Source organism: Rhinolophus sinicus, chromosome 12 (assembly GCF_057876585.1).
Source record: "Rhinolophus sinicus isolate RSI-liver-muscle chromosome 12, RSI-T2T, whole genome shotgun sequence".
Classification (NCBI taxonomy): Eukaryota; Metazoa; Chordata; class Mammalia; order Chiroptera; family Rhinolophidae; genus Rhinolophus; species Rhinolophus sinicus.
Window position 1 is genome coordinate 37,839,393 of NC_142512.1, and position 15,738 is coordinate 37,855,130.

The 15,738-nt window shown below is 38.4% G+C and overlaps 1 protein-coding gene across 1 annotated transcript; it reads left to right on the plus strand.

Moving 5' to 3' along the window:
• Nucleotides 1–981: 981 nt before the first annotated feature.
• On the plus strand, nucleotides 982–15,732 carry MRPL45 (mitochondrial ribosomal protein L45). Its single transcript, XM_019740691.3, has 8 exons — nucleotides 982–1,171; nucleotides 2,104–2,281; nucleotides 2,697–2,814; nucleotides 5,303–5,401; nucleotides 13,418–13,466; nucleotides 14,309–14,458; nucleotides 14,866–15,039; nucleotides 15,246–15,732. Exons 1-8 carry the CDS (start codon nucleotides 1,037–1,039, stop codon nucleotides 15,330–15,332), a joined length of 990 nt encoding a protein of 329 aa, XP_019596250.3. The 5' UTR covers nucleotides 982–1,036; the 3' UTR covers nucleotides 15,333–15,732.
• The last annotated feature ends 6 nt before the right edge of the window (nucleotides 15,733–15,738 follow it).

Here is a 15,738-nt window from a genome sequence, read left to right on the forward strand (position 1 = left end):
TTTCTCACTCAGCAATGATTACAGCACTGAATTTTCCAGGATGATCCCAACATCATGAATCCCTTAACAACTGAATGTGAAGCAGTACATCATAACATTTTCCCCCGAAAGTAAGACCGGGTCTTATACTAATTTTTGCTCCAAAAGACGCATTAGGGCTTATGTTCAGGGGATCCTGAAAAATCATGCTAGGACTTATTTTCCGGTTAGGTCTTATTTTCAGGGAAACATGGTAGTAGTTAGTGCATGGGTTCTGGAGTTAGACTGCTTGGCTTTGAATTCCAGTTCTGCCAGTTATTAGCCATATGATCTTAAATAAAATTTGTACTTAATTTCTCTGCAACCCAACCTCATTTGTAAAAGGAGAATATTACTCGTTTGTTTGATATATGTAAATGCTTAGAAAATTGCCTGGCACCTGATAAACATTTCTAAGTGTAAACTATTATTTGTTAATACTAATCATGTACCTCTTTCCCCAAAGGACAAATAAATGTTTTTGTCAGTCCACGTGTCTTTTGCTTCAATGAACACAATGGTCATAATATTTATTCATCAATAAACATAATAGTCATCAATTTCCTTAATTTGACATTAAGAAATAATTTTCTTCACACGGTACAGATTAGGACACCTAGGGGTCAAGTTTAAGGTTATAAAGCATATTGAGGTCAGATACAAACCCAGAAACTCTTCGTTATTGTTTTTTCTGGGATCAAATAAGGCACTGAAGGAAAACACTCTCAGAAGAGCCACACCTTTTCATTATTCCCCGAACAGAAACAAGGTGCAGCAACTTCCGAACCTTATAGGAATGCAGCAATTGCTGGCCGCCTAAAAGCTTCAGGCGCAGGCGCAGCTCGCTTCAGGCCCCTCCGGTTGGCGCGTGACAGCCGTGCTTTCCACCCTACCCCCAACGCCGTCTTAATGCGCACGCGCAATCCGTATTCCACGCGCACGTGCGCGTTCGCGCCGCTCACACCTCGGCGGAGGGCGCGCGCCCTGGAAAATTCCACACCCGAATTAACTCCACCCTATGCGCCTTCTCTCCTGCCCCAGGCTCTTCGCTCGTAGTCCCCATCCCAGCGGCCTTTGCGTGGACAAAATGGCAGCCCCCATGCCGCGGGGATTGTCTTGCTTATCCAAGGCTTTAGGATGGTGGTCTCGGCAGGTGGGTAGAGTCGGGGCTCGTAGGACTCTAGGGGCTGAAGGAAGAGTTCAGAGTAGAGGGAAATACTCCCTTCGCAGTTGTCCTTAGTGAGCTTGGACGGTACGAGTCATACCAAGGTTAGGGAAGAGTTTGAGGTAGACGGGAACCAGTCACAGAGTTAAGTGGCCGAGTAGGGAGAGCCTGGGTAGGGCCATGAGGGCAAGCAAGTTCTCGGGGATTAAGCTTCTCCAGTTTGGTTTGGGTCTCTGGCGGGAAGAAGTTAAAGGGGAAAAAAGTAATCGTTTGGAAGGTGGGCTTGCTTCCCCTTGATGCTTACAAATGTTCTAAATGGAGTAGTAGCTGGAAAGGGGGGAGTCCTTTATTGTCACTGTACCTACTTAAGCAAACCTCATGGTCAGAGAGAAAAGAGACTCGGCCTTTAAAGAGCTTATTGATCACTTGGGAGCTAGAACGACAGAATGGCATTTATAGTGAGGATCCCAATAGAACGAGCAGAATGTAATCTCAGTAAGTATAGAGGAAATAAGAATAGGATTTTCTTATGCGTTAATAATAGCATTCCACTCATTTCAGCATTGGGTTGGTGTTGAAGTTCCCCATCAGACTGAAGTTTCTTTGAAAACAGAAGCCTTGCTTTAATCAACTCTATCCCTAGGAGTTGGCATAGTCCTGTCCAATGGAGAGTACTAAAAGAAGTCCTTTAGTAAATATTGAATGGCGTTAGTATTAGTAAAGGTTGCTTACTAGCTTCTAGTAAGAAACACTCGTGTTAAGGTAGTAATGTGTTTTCCTCCCTGATACGTAATAATTATATTTTATACTTATGCCTAAGTAATTCTCTGGATGTGCCTTTTCTATCTTTGCTTAGAGTTTGTTCAAGATAGTAGATTTTTTTCCAGGTTACCTATATCTTAACTTGTCATGCCTTCCAGCCAGTCCTGGTGACTCAGTCAATAGCTGTATTTCCAGTGAGAACTAAAAAACGTTTCACACCACCTGCTTATGAACCCAAATACAAATCAGAAAAGGAGTTTATGGAACATGCCCGGAAAGCAGGACTGGTCATTCCTCCAGAACGTTTGGAGCGTCCCATACATCTGGCCTGTACAGGTGAGTCATGGTATGTCTGAGCCCTTGACCCAATCTCCTGTCAGAGATAATCTGGAAAGTGGAATGATTTGGACTATGATTGACAGTATTTAATTAAACACAAAATCAATTGAGTTTCAATAGTGATTTACTTTGTATACACTATGTTTCATGAGGCCCTCTTTGATTTTGTTTTCACACCATTCCTAGAAGGCAAGGGTGAAATTTCCCCATTTTGTACAAGAAACAGAGGTTCTCAGAGAAGACTTAAATTATCTGATTCTATTTTTTCTAATGCAACATGGTTCCCTCTACATGGAAATCTAGTTTGTTAGTCTGCTTTATATCCATGATCCCTCCCAATTTTATGTGACTTTAAGATGACTTTTTCTCAGTTTTTCAATGCTTTCTTAGTTTTCTCCTTCTCTCATTACAGCTGGTATCTTTGATGCCTATGTTCCTCCAGAGGGTGATGCTCGGGTGTCATCTCTTTCAAGGGAAGGACTGTCACAGAAAACTGAGCGATTGAAGAAGAATGTGGAATCACAGTTGTCGTAGGTGTCCAAGACAACTGGGAGTCAATGTTAGAATAAAAATTTCCTGTTACTGCTGTATTCCAGAGAATTGCATATAACTAATTGAATTGAATTGGATATAACTCCCTTAACAACTTGACAGTATTTTCTTGCTCTGTAATAGAGTCTGTTGTTAATATAGAATAATATGGACATTCTGATTCTTAGCATCTCAGCCTTTATTGGTCGTTTTTGTCACATCAGTTAGAGAGTTGACTTTGAAGTTTGTAGGACACTTTTTATTACATATTTTAAAATTTAAAGTAATAATAAAAGAGAGCATATATGAGAAGCGTATATTAGAATTTAAGCTTCAGAGAGTAAGAAAAGCCAAAAAGTGTCAAGAAGACAGACCTGTTCTAGGGAGCTAGCTGGACCTTAGTTAAGGACCTGAAGCCAAAATCTTCTTCTGAGTCTCTCTTTTAGTTGAAAGGACAAAAACATTTAGTATTTGTCACTGTAAGGTTCTTTAGGGTCATGTATAGATTTCTATGTACAAGTATATTGAGTGGGTGTTAATTCTTCATGTGGCCATAACTTATTTCTCTAACAAATCTTACACATCACCTTTCCCACTTAAAACTTTTATGGCTCTCTATTTATCACCTGAAGAATAAAATCCAGATTTCTTCAGTGGTATTCAAGGCATTTTATAGTCTGGCTCTTGCCTTTCTCTCTCTCCATCATCATCTCCTTATTCCATTTTTCTTATCCTAAACTTCAGCATGTCTAAACTAATTGCCAGTTCCTCGACGGTATTGTGCTATGCCTCTGTGCCTTTATGCATCCTTTCCTTTGCTTGAAAATATCTTTTTCCCCCTTCTTTACCTGGTAACTCTAACTCATTCCTCAAAAACCAGTTGGGCATCATGCCTACTTTTAAGCCTTCCCTGACTCTATAGCAAAGCTGCCATTGCTATAATTGTAACTGTACCCTTATATATACTACTTCTAATAACTCTACACTGAGATGATTTCCTTTCATGTATTTGTCTCCTGGACTGTGAGCTCTTTGGTGGGTAGGTCCATGATGGTAATGAACAAAACACGTGGTTTTATCGTGGAGTTATCTAGAATAGGAAAACAGCCATTAAATACTGATTGCACACAATTAAATAATTAGAGGTATGGTGAAGTGTGAGTGCTCTGGGAACATATGACAGGAAGGCTTCCCTGAGGAAATAACATTTAAAGCTGGAAACTTGTGAGGAGTGAAATGTCTGTTACATTGTTTTGTACACCTGAAACTAATTTAAAAAAAAAAGCTAGGAACTAAAGAATTGCGTAGAGTTAAGCAATTTGAGGGGTGTCAAGAGGAAGAGCATTTTAGGAGACATAACAGTATAGGCAAGGCTCTGAGGTGAAAAGTGTGTGAAGTGATGTGTTGCATTTTGTCAGATACTTTTTCTGTGTCTATTAAGATGATCATGTGATACTTGTTCCTTATTCTATTGATATGTTGTATAACATTAATTGATTTTCAAATGTTAAGCCAAGCTTGCATTCCTGGGATAAATTCTACTTGGTTATGGTGTCCCTCATCTTCTTAATATACTTATATTACACTTACTAGCTCAGAACTCGGTGTTTACACTATTATAACTAGGAAAATGCTGTTGACATTGAGTCGTGCAGTACCTTATGATTTTTTTTTTCTTACATAATATATTTTTTTGGAGTTAAGTGCCTTTTTTTTTCCCCCCTCATTTTCTTACAGAACCCGTGGTTGTGTAAATTTCCTCTCAGTACACTGAAAATATTAAGTATTTTATCAATTTCATCTTTAAGAAGAAATCCCTTCTAGAGCCTTCTTACCTCTTTTAGTCTGTACTTGTTGCTGTTAGGCCCACTTGTACATCTTGGGATCTACTTTTATCATCATCCTAATATTCCATTCCTTTGCCTTGCTTTTGTGTTTTATTCCCTGTTTCCTAGATTTTATGTCTTTTTCATGGTTTATTCTGTTATTTTGGTGGAACACATTCCCCAACAGTTTCCTGAGAAAGGGTGTATGGTAGGTGAAATGAGATCTTGCAAGTCTAAGTCTTTCTTTACTCTCCCACTTCATTTATAGTTTGCCCAGGTATAAAATTCTGGGCTGGAAATCCTTTTTCCCCTCAATTAAAAGCACTGCTGCATTGTCTTTCCAATTTCTAATGTTGATATTTAGAATCACGATGTCATTCTGACTCTTGAGCCTTTGCATGAAACCTGTGTTTTTTTTCTTTGTGCTTATAGTATGTTTTCTTTGATGCCAGAATTCTGAAATTTTAGTATGTAAAACCTTGGCCTTTTTTTAGAATGATTAATTTAAGTGTGAATTAGAAGATTGAGTTTACAGTTCTTGGCACATTCAAAAAACAATTGCTATTGAATAAGTGGATAGACATTAATGGAGGTTAATGTAAGATGTGAGTTATGGAAATTGTACAGTCTTTAGAAATGATTCTCATGCCTAATTTTACAGAATACGGAAGATAAAACAATATGACGCTAATTTTAAAATAAAGGACTTCCCTGAAAAGGCTAAGGATATCTTCATTGAAGCTCACCTTTGTCTAAACAAGTAAGTGAACTCCGTATCTTATACCCATTACATTCTCAGCAGCTATTATTCTAGGCATGGATTTTTATTCCCTTCAGGTAAGAGTTCGAGAATGGAAAAACTTCCTGTAGGAAATAATTGGAGCTTTGAGCTGTCCTTGACCCTTCTCCCTGCTGCTGGGAGTTTTTATCATTTGGTCTGGCTCAGCTCCACCTATAAGTATTGGGAGACTGCCAGATGGCTGCTGTTTTCATCCCACCTGATCCCTAATTCTTCCTGACACTTTTGAGTGTTTGTCTTATATATGTATACTTCCCTTTCCTTAGTTATTTTGAATAGTTTCTTTTGAAAATTTTCAACATTTTCTTGATTCAACCAAGGGAAAAGTCAGGGCTGCTAGGGAGATGAAAAATCAGTGAGGGGCCTGGAATAATTTTAAGTACCAGTCCTTGGACTGTTGCTGACATTCTTGAGCTGTGGCTGCTATGGTGAGGCTTCAGGTAGGACCCCCAAATCTGTGCTGTAAAATGTATTATTATTTTTACTTCTGTTTAATTTTTTTTAAATTATGAAATATTTCAAACATAAAAAAGTACCATTCAGGTTAATAGATGTTTATATTTTGTTGTATATGTTTCAGAACCCCTAATTGGAGGAGGAGGCAGGGATAAAACATAGATAGAGCAAAAGCCTCATCACCCCATTCTTTTCCTTCCTTCAGATAACTACTATGTATCCTCCCCATGCATATTTTTATACTTTCTCTACATGTATATGTATATAAATAATGTACAGTATTTCCTTATGTATTATAAAAATTTACAATGATAATTGTAATATATCTTTCTGAAATGATATAATTCAAGTTCTTTGCCAGAATGATATTGTGTATATTTATTTATTTATTTATTTATTTAAATTGGGGAAGGGGAACAGGACTTTATTGGGGAACAGTGTGTACTTCCAGGCTTTTTTTTTTTCCAAGTCAAGTTGTTGTCCTTTCAATCTTAGTTGTGGAGGGTGCCGTTCAGCTTCAAGTTGTCCTTTCAGTCTTAGTTGTGGAGGGTGCCGTTCAGCTTCAAGTTGTCTTTTCAGTCTTAGTTGTGGAGGGCGCAGCTCAGCTCCAGGTCCAGTTGCCGTTGCTAGTTGCTAGTTGCAGGGGGCGCAGCCCACCATCTCTTGTGGGAGTCGAGGAGTTGAACCAGCAACCTTGTGGTTGAGAGCCCACTGGCCCATGTGGGAATCGAACCGGCAGCCTTCGGAGTTAGGAGCATGGAGCCCTAACTGCCTGAGCCACCGGGCTGGCCATATATATGTATGTATGTATGTATGTATGTATGTATGTATGTATGTATATATATATCTTTTTAAAACCTATTTTTATTGTTCAACATTGTTTTTGTATATTTGATTTTTTTCTATCACATTATTTTGTGCATTCTATTTACCATGATTTTTCTTTGCTTTTTTTTCTCCTTTCGTTCATTGGATTGATACAATTTTCTTCTTCTATTTTTATTCCTTCCACTTGTTTGGAAATATGAGATTCTACTTGTTCTTTGAGAAGTTATTGTTAAAATGTTTAACATTATTCTTGAGTTAATGTTATAAGAACCTTAAAATATTTTAATTCCAATCACCACCTCATCCATCTTCCCTATTATTGTCATCTAGTTTTTTTAGTTCTGCCTTTTAAAAATTTCACTTTCATTTTTATTTATGGGTTTTTTGTTTTGTTTTGTTCTGTTTTTCCACTTCAGTTTTAAAGGATGCTTTCTTTAGGTAGAGAATTCCAGGTTGGTCATTACTTTCTATCAGCATTTTGAAAAATGTCGTCTTTTGGTTTCTGTTGTTTCTGTTGAGAAGTTAGCTATTTTTTCTTGTTCCTTTGAAGTTAAAGTTTCTTTTTTCTCTCTCTGCTTTTAAGATTTTTTTCTCTGCCTTTCGTATTCAGCAGTTTGTGTGTGTGTGTGTGTGTGTGTGTGTGTGTGTGTGTGTGTGTTCATATGCATATCTTCATCCTGCTCTGGGTTCCTATTGCTTTTTAAATCTTTGAGTGCTTTTTTGTTAGTTTTGGAAAATTCTTACAGCATCTTTTCAAATGTTGCTTCTGCTCCACTTTCTTGTCTTCTTTTGTGGCTCTGAATACACATACAAGTATGTTTGATCTTTTCACTGTGTGCCAAATGTCTCAGGCTATTTTCTGTTTTTTCCAATCTTTTTATTTCCCTCCTCCAGCTTTAGTCTGGATATTTTCTGATCTATCTTCCTGTCCTCTTTTCAGTTGTATCTAATCTGCTGTTAAACCTATTGAGTTCTTAATGTTATACTTGTTTTCTGTTTTTTACTTTTAGAATTTTCATTTGATTTTTTGTGTGTGTCAAGTTCTTTGCTAAAATTCTCCATTCTGTCATCCAATTTCTTGAACATACTAATTACATTTAAAATCTGTGTCTGATAAAAACTGTGTCTTCTATAGGTCTGTTTTCTTTTCTTTTGTTTTTGGTTCTTTTTTTTTGTATGCCTGTATTTTTTTTACAAATAGGTATTTTTTACAAATCAAAGATGTAACCATTTATTTAAAAAATTATCAGTTTAATAGGGCTTTTATTTATTGTGGTAAAATACACATAAAATTAAAATTTACCATTTGAACCATTTTAAGGTGTATAGTTCAATGGCTTTAAGTACATTCATGATGTTGTACAACCATCACTGCTGTCTATTTCCAGAACTTGTTCATTATCCCAGACAGAAACTCTGTACCCATTAAGCAATAGTTTTCCATTGTTCCCTCCTCCCAGCACCTGGTAATCCATATTCTACTTTGTCTCTATGAATTTGCCTATTTTAAGTACCTCATATAAATGGAATCTTACAGTTTTTGTCCTTTTGTGACTGGCTTATTTCAGTTGGCATAATATGTTCAGAGTTCATCCATGTTGTAGCATATATCAGAATTTCCTTTTTTTTTTAAGGCTGAATAATATTCCATTGTGTGTATACACCAACTTTTGTTTATCCATTCATCTGTTGGGGTATATTTGGGTTATTTTTCCACCTTTTGGCTATTGTGAATAATACTTTTATGAACATCAGTGTACAAGTATCTGCTGAGTTCCTGCTTTCAGTTCTTTTGGGTATATCTGGGTGGGTATACCTGGGTATATACCCAGGAGTGGAATTGCTGGATCATATGATAATTCTATGTTTAATTTTTTTGAGGAACCACCATATTGTTTTCCACAGCAGCTTCACAATTTTCATTCCCACTAGCAGTGCACTGGGGTTCCACTTTCTCAACATCCTTACCAACACTTGTTATATTCCATTTTTTAAATTACAGCCATCTTAATGGGTGTGAAGTGGTGTCTCATTTTGGTTTTGCTTTGCATTTCCCTGATGGGTAGTAATGTTGAGCATCTTTTCATATGCTTGTTGGTCATTTGTATACTTTTTTTTAAGAAAAGTCTATTCAAGTACTTTGCCCATTTTTGAATTGGGTTCTTATTTTGTTGTTGAGTTTTAGTAGGTCTCCACATGTTCTGGACATGAATCCCTTACCAGATAGGTGTGTGCTTTGCAAATACTTTCTCCCATTCTGTGAGTTGTCTTTTTACTCTCTTGATAGTACCCTTTGGTACACAAAAGTTTTTAATTTTGGTGAAGTCCAACTTACATTTTTTTCTTTTGTAGCCTGTGCTTTTGATGTCTGTCATATCCTAGAAATCATTGCCAAATCCTATGTCATGAAGTTTTTCCCCTATGTTTTTCCTGAGAGTTTTATAGTTTTAGCTCTCATATTTATGTCTTTGATCCATTTTAAGTTAATTTTTGTGTATGTTGCAAAGTAAGGATCCAACTTCATTCTTTTGCATGTGGATATCCAGTTTTTCCAGCACCATTTGTTGATGAGACTGTTCTTTCCTATTGAATGGTCTTGGCAGTCTTGTTGAAAATCAGTTGACCATATACGTAAGGGTTTATTTCTGGGCTCTCCATTCTAGTCCATTGGTCTATATGTTTGTCCGTATGCCAGTACCACATTGTAAATAAATTGTTTTCTTAATTTTCTTTTTTGGTTGTTCATTGCTGGTATATAGAAATACAACTGATTTTTGTATGTTGATTTTGTATCCTGCATCTTTGCTGAATTTGTTTATTAGTGCTAATACCTTTTTGTGGAAATTTAGGATTTTCTACACATAAAATCATGTCATCTGTGAACAGAGATAATTTTTACTTCTTTTCTGATTTGGATGCCTTTTATTAATATTTCTTTTTTTTTTTTTGCCTAATTACTCTGGCTAAAACTTCATAGCATTATGTTTACTAAAAGTGGTAAAAGCAGAAATCCTTCTCTTGTTTCTGATCTTAGGGGAAAAGTTTTCAGCTTTTGACCATTGAGTGTATTAGATGTGGGTTTTTCTTATAAAGTCTTTATAATGTTGAGGGAGTTTCCTTCAAATATTCCTAGTTTGCTGAGTGTTTTTATCGTGAAAGGATGTTGGGTTTTGTCAAATGCTTTTTCTGTATCAGTTGAGATGATCGTATTCATTTTTTTCCCTTCATTTTATTAATGTGGTATATTACATTGATTTTCTTACGTTAAACCATCCTTGCATTCTAGGGATAAATCTCACTTAGTTGTGGTTTGTAATTCTTTTAGTATGATCCTAAATTTGGTTTGCTAGTATCCCATTGAAGATTTTTGCATTTTATTGCTCCTTAGACTGGATAATTTCAATTGCTTTATTATCAAGCTTGCTGATCCTTTTTTTTTGCCTGTTTAACCCCTATAGTGAATTTTTTTATTATAGTTATCGTACTTTTCAACTCCAGAGTTTGGTTCCTTTTCATAATTTCTCTTTATTGATGTTCTTATTTTGTTCATACATTGTTTCCTGATTTCCTTTAGTTCTTTGTCCATTGTTTTTTCTATCTCATTGAGCATATTTGGGACAGTTGATTTATCATCATCTTTCACTAATAATTCCAGTATCTGGGCTTCCTCAGGGTTGGTTTCTGTCAATTTATTTTCCTGTGAATGGACCATACTTTTCATGTTTCTTTGTATACTTATAAATTTTTTGTTGAGAACTGGACATTCTGACTATTATAATGTGGTAACTCTGGAAATCAGATTCCTCTACTCCTCAGGAATTGCTGACTTTGCTTATCAGTGCTGTTAGCATCCATTTGTGACTTCTTCAAACTAATATTGCTAAGTGTGTATTCTTTGTTGTGTGTAGTCATTGACATCTCTGCTCTGTTATCTCTGCCAGATAAAGATTTCTTAAATGTCTGGCTGAATAAAAACAAAACAGGTGTTTTTGTCCCTTTGTCCCTTTAAATCTTCTGATTGATATCAGTGGAAGAAGCTGCTGCAGCCAGCAGGACTAAAACCATGGCATCATTTGTTCTGGTTTCTGCGATTCACCAGACCAATATGTGCAACCCCAAATTTTTGGAGGGAAAAGTCCCCACTGCCTGCCCTTGCACTAGCCATCTACTCCAGGAACACAGGCCACTATCCCCACAGTCATGGCAGGTCTGAGGGAAGGGGCATAGTTTGTACACATTATTTTTCTACCCACGATCATTAGCCTCTCCATCAGGCACTCCTCTGGTTGTTACAAGTGTCCAGTCAGAATCCAGAGTTCTGAAATAGTGATTCTGATCATTTTTTATAATTTACCAGTTGTTTTGATGGCGGGACCCACCCCTTGAGCTTCCTACTCCATTATTTTGCTTAATGTCTGTGTCTGTTGATTTTTTTATTTATTTTTTATTTTTTATTGGGGAATATTGGGGAAGAGTGTGTTTTTCCAGGGCCCATCAGCTCCAAGTTGTTGTCCTTTAATCTAGTTGTGGAGGGTGCAGCTCAGCTCCAAGTCCAGTCGACATTTCAATCTTAGTTGTAGGGGGCGCAGCTCACCATCGCATGCGGGAATTGAACAGGCAACCTTGTTAAGAGCTCATGCTCTAACCACCTGAGCCATCCGGCTGCCCCTGTGTCTGTTGATTTCGCTGAATAGATTCCAGGTATGTTTTGTAATGTTTAGTTGTAGGCTCATCGTCAGTTGAGAGTGTTTCTTCTGAGGGAATTCTAAACAACCTAAGTTATAAACAAACTTTTAAAGAGATTTTGTTGGTGTTTCTGCCCGGTACCCCACTGTACCACTGGCCAGGTATTAGTATTTATGTTAATTTCTAGCTTAGGAATTCTTAAACCTTACAGGTACCATAAATTCTGTGTCCACATTGAGTACAATGTGGGCATAGGGCTTTAATTTTTCAGGTTTTTTTCCCCCCACTCAGAGCTCTGGACAAAGAGAAGCTTTATATCTAGGTTGGTGGGCAATTTTTCTAGTTTCCCTTTCCTGCAGGTGCAGGACTCTTGACAGTCATAGGCCATCAGGTACTATTTCTGGATCCGTTTGTCATCCCTTATGCTGTTGTGGTAGCAGGTTGTATTCTTTCCATTTTGGTTTTAGTTCTCGCTCCCTTTCTGGCATCTAGGGATTTACCTTTCTTTCTTGTGAACTAGACTAGAATATTTTAAAACGTGTGTGTGTGTGTGTGTGTGTCTATGTGTATTATACTTTTTCCAACACTTCTAGATGTATATAGTGGGAGTAGTTTCACATTAGCTCAGTCCATTATGTTGCCTGAAGCATATGTCTTCTTTTTATTTTTCAGTGTCAGTGCTATTGCAAAATACCTTGTTTCCCTGAAAATAAGACCTAGCCGGACAGTCAGCTCTAATGTGTCTTTTGGAGCAAAAATTAATATAAGACCCAGTCTTATATTACTATAAAACCAGGTCTTACATAATGTAAGACCGGGTCTAATAATATAATATAAGACTGGGTTTAATAATATAATATAAGACTGGGTCTAATAATATAATATAAAATATAATATAATATAATATAATATAATATAATATACATAATTAATATAATTTATAATATAATACGTAAGACTGGGTCTTATATTAATTTTTGCTCCAAAAGACGCATTAGAGCTGATTGTCCAGCTAGGTTTTATTTTCGAGGAAACACGGTAGTAAGTGAACTCACAGAAAAGGGAATTTATTTCTACTGCAGATTTCTAAGCCAGGATAGTGATGATGAAGAGTTCATTCAGAGGTGCCAGGGGCATGGTGGTTGTGGTAGTTCTTCACCACAACTCATTCTAGTCTAGGACTACAATGGGAGAAGTGAGTTGGAATCTTTCTATTAGGAATAGAGGTGGAAGGGAAGCAGATAGAACTAATCCCTTACACACTCTGGGATTAGAGACAAGATTTTTCAAATGCACAGACTTAAACTGCCCAGGAAGTATTAAACTATGGGGAAAAGTCATGAATATGTATCTGAAATAAACTAATCTGTGCTGTTAGGTTTATTTGAAACCCCTCAGTTAGAAATCCTCCTAAAATCGTACATGTATAGGAGCGGGAGGTTGCTGTCTGTTTTCTTATTCTTACTGCATAGAATCAGCACGACTAGGTCACTATGGCAGTAACAAAGATGGGCATGGGGTGGGGGCGACTGACCAGAAAAGATAGATGATTGTCTTTTGGCTAGGTTCAAAGATGACAGTGTAAGATACAAGGCCAAGCCAGCTGGTACTAGTGGTGTGTCTGAGGTAAGAGGAGAGATGAGCTTTTGATTGTTATTTGTGTTGGATTTTGTTCCCCGTTGCAGCTTAGAGCAAAAACCAGTCTCCATGTCCCAGTGAGGGTCTCTTGCCGAACTGAAGGATGTAGAGTAATTTCAGAGAAATTTCTTTCTGCTCCTGAGATTCAAACTTAACTTGCTACGGAGCTCAGGATTCTCTGGTAAATCATGTTATTGTTCATTTTCATGTCCTCTGAACTTAGCATATTACCTGGCTTATAGTAAGAGTACAGAAAATGTTTGTAAAAATGAATTTAATTGTTTTCCATTTTCAGGGCCATTTTCAATTCCATTACAGGGTATCCTATCATAAAAGCAGGAGTCAATGATACATATCTTTCTTTTTTAGCTCAGACCATGACCGACTTCATACCTTGGCAACTGAAAACTGTTTTCCGGTAGGTTCTCATCCTTAGAAACATGGGTTGCTGTATAGGTATATTCTAGGTATCTCCTCTGGTTTTCTTAAGAAGGGTCTGTTTTGCAAGTTTAAGGAAGTTTAAGGAAAAAGCTGAAGTTCCATTATTTTTGGCTGAATGATAATGAGTTGGACTCTGGTAAGGGTCACGCAAATGAGGAAAGAGGAAGTCCCTCAGCAAGCAGTACTGAAACCTCAGGGTATGGGCCACATTAGGCCAGCCTCCCCATGCCTACGCTGTAATAAAGGCTATAACAAGCATTCATGAGGCTTACACTGTATGGTAATGGGTGCTAGGTACTTTGGGAGACCCCCAAGAACGGGAACTTGGTGGTCCAAGAACAACTTCGGTTTCTATTAGTTTGGCCCTAGGGACATATATGGCTAATTTAGTCTTAGCAATTTAACTTTTATATCCCTGTAAAATCCCACCCTTCTCTGCTAAAAGGTGGGGATGGGCATCATCTATGCAGTCAGCAGAAATACATGCAATAATTAGCAGATTATGGAAGTATATGGGAGAGAGAATGGTGTATTAGGTAAGCTGGCAGTTTGGAGTGTGGTTTTCATTGATTTGGAGAAGGGTCCTCAAGGAGGTAGGTTGGTCTTGAGTTATGATTTAGATGAAAAGAGAGTTGTGGTGGGCTTGAGCAATAGCTTAATCAAAACTTGGGAAGGTGAGAAAGAAGGCACAAGTATTTGGTGGGAAATGTTGCACGTTGGCTACAGTATTGCAAGGAGTGAGAGCAGGTGTGGAAGGAAGTACCAGCTTCCCTAAAGGAAGGGAGAAACTCAGTAGAACTTGTTCTCTTCTGCCCTCAGGACATGGTCTGGGACCTCAAATATAAGACCGTCCGCTGGAGTTTCGTAGAATCTTTAGAGCCAGCCCACGTGGTTCAGGTTCGCTGTTCAAGTATGCTGAACCAGAGCAACGTATATGGCCAGGTCACCGTCCGCATGCATACCCGGCAGGTAGAGGCACCAGCTTTTCTTCACTCTCAGGTTGGGCAACTGCCTATGGAGTCCTGGCTATAGCTGCCCAGGACTCTGGGTCCTAAGGAGAAGTTCACCGTGGTCGTCCTTTCTCTGACACTGCACCCTTCCCACTGCTAGACGTTAGCTCTAGTAAGACAGGTGCAAGGATAGTCTCTCCCACCCTTCCTGGTCTTGACTTCCCCCCTCCTACCCTCCCCAGTCAAAAAAAACCCTCTAAGAGTAAAGTGTCAATAGTTGATCAGTTAGTCTAGATTCAGAATTCTGAAATAATATTTTTACCCATTAAAATGTTTTGGTTGTTTCAATAATGGTTGTGTGGCAAAAATCAAAAACAAAACAAACCACTGAGGACTAACAGGCCAGCTTTGCTCTCATTCTTGCAGACTTTGGCCATCTATGACCGGTTTGGCAGATTAATGTATGGACAGGAAGATGTGCCCAAGGATGTCCTGGAGTATGTTGTGTTTGAAAAGCACCTGACAAACCCCTATGGCAGCTGGAGAATGCATGGCAAGATCATCCCCCCATGGGCGCCCCCTAAGCAGCCCATCCTTAAGGTAAGGCAGCTTGTGTGGTTTAAGAGATCTGAGGCAGTACTAGTGACAACCTAAGCCTGTCCTGTTGGGCTCCACCTAGTGGAAAGAGGGGGTCATGCAACACCAGGGAAGGGGAACCCTGTTAGGGGTGGGCAAGGAGGCGAGGGTGACTCTCCTGGGTGAGCCATGGCTTGGATGGTAGATAACTCAGCTTCCTGCTCTTTTAGACGGTGATGATCCCTGGCCCCCAGCTGAAGCCCTGGGAAGACTATGAAGAGCCACAAGGAGCGGCCCATAAGCCTCAGCTAACCTGATAGCAAAAGTGATTTCTGGGGTGAAGCATGGTGATGAGGTATCTGGGAGCTGTGAAGTCTCGGAGTCGGGAGCTGTGAAGTCTTCCATCTCCATCATGCAGTAGAACGAACTACCTTTGTTCTCTCATGTCCTGCTTGGGTCTTTTTAGCAGTTTCATCCTCAACAACCACAGCTGATGGCTAGGCCCAGGTGAGTGGCTGCTATGCACAGCCATGGACCCACTTCTTTTTAAGATTTTATATCTAGCTTCTGGGTCTAGATGGAAGACAGTATGTTTCGGAGAACATCTGATAACAAATTTTCCCATAGCAGTTACTGTCAGGAGCAAACTAGCAGAATTTTCTTTCTTATCACAGGGGATAAAGAGTTTGAAATAAAATTCTCAGGGTGTTGGATAAATTGTGA

Coding starts and splice junctions, on each gene's coding strand:
- MRPL45 (XM_019740691.3), top strand. CDS start 1,037: ATGCGCCTTCTCTCCTGCCCCAGGCTCTTCGCTCGTAGTCCCCATCCC. Junction 1,172..2,103: donor TAGGATGGTGGTCTCGGCAG/GTGGGTAGAGTC, acceptor CATGCCTTCCAG/CCAGTCCTGGTGACTCAGTC. Junction 5,402..13,417: donor GCTCACCTTTGTCTAAACAA/GTAAGTGAACTC, acceptor TTTCTTTTTTAG/CTCAGACCATGACCGACTTC.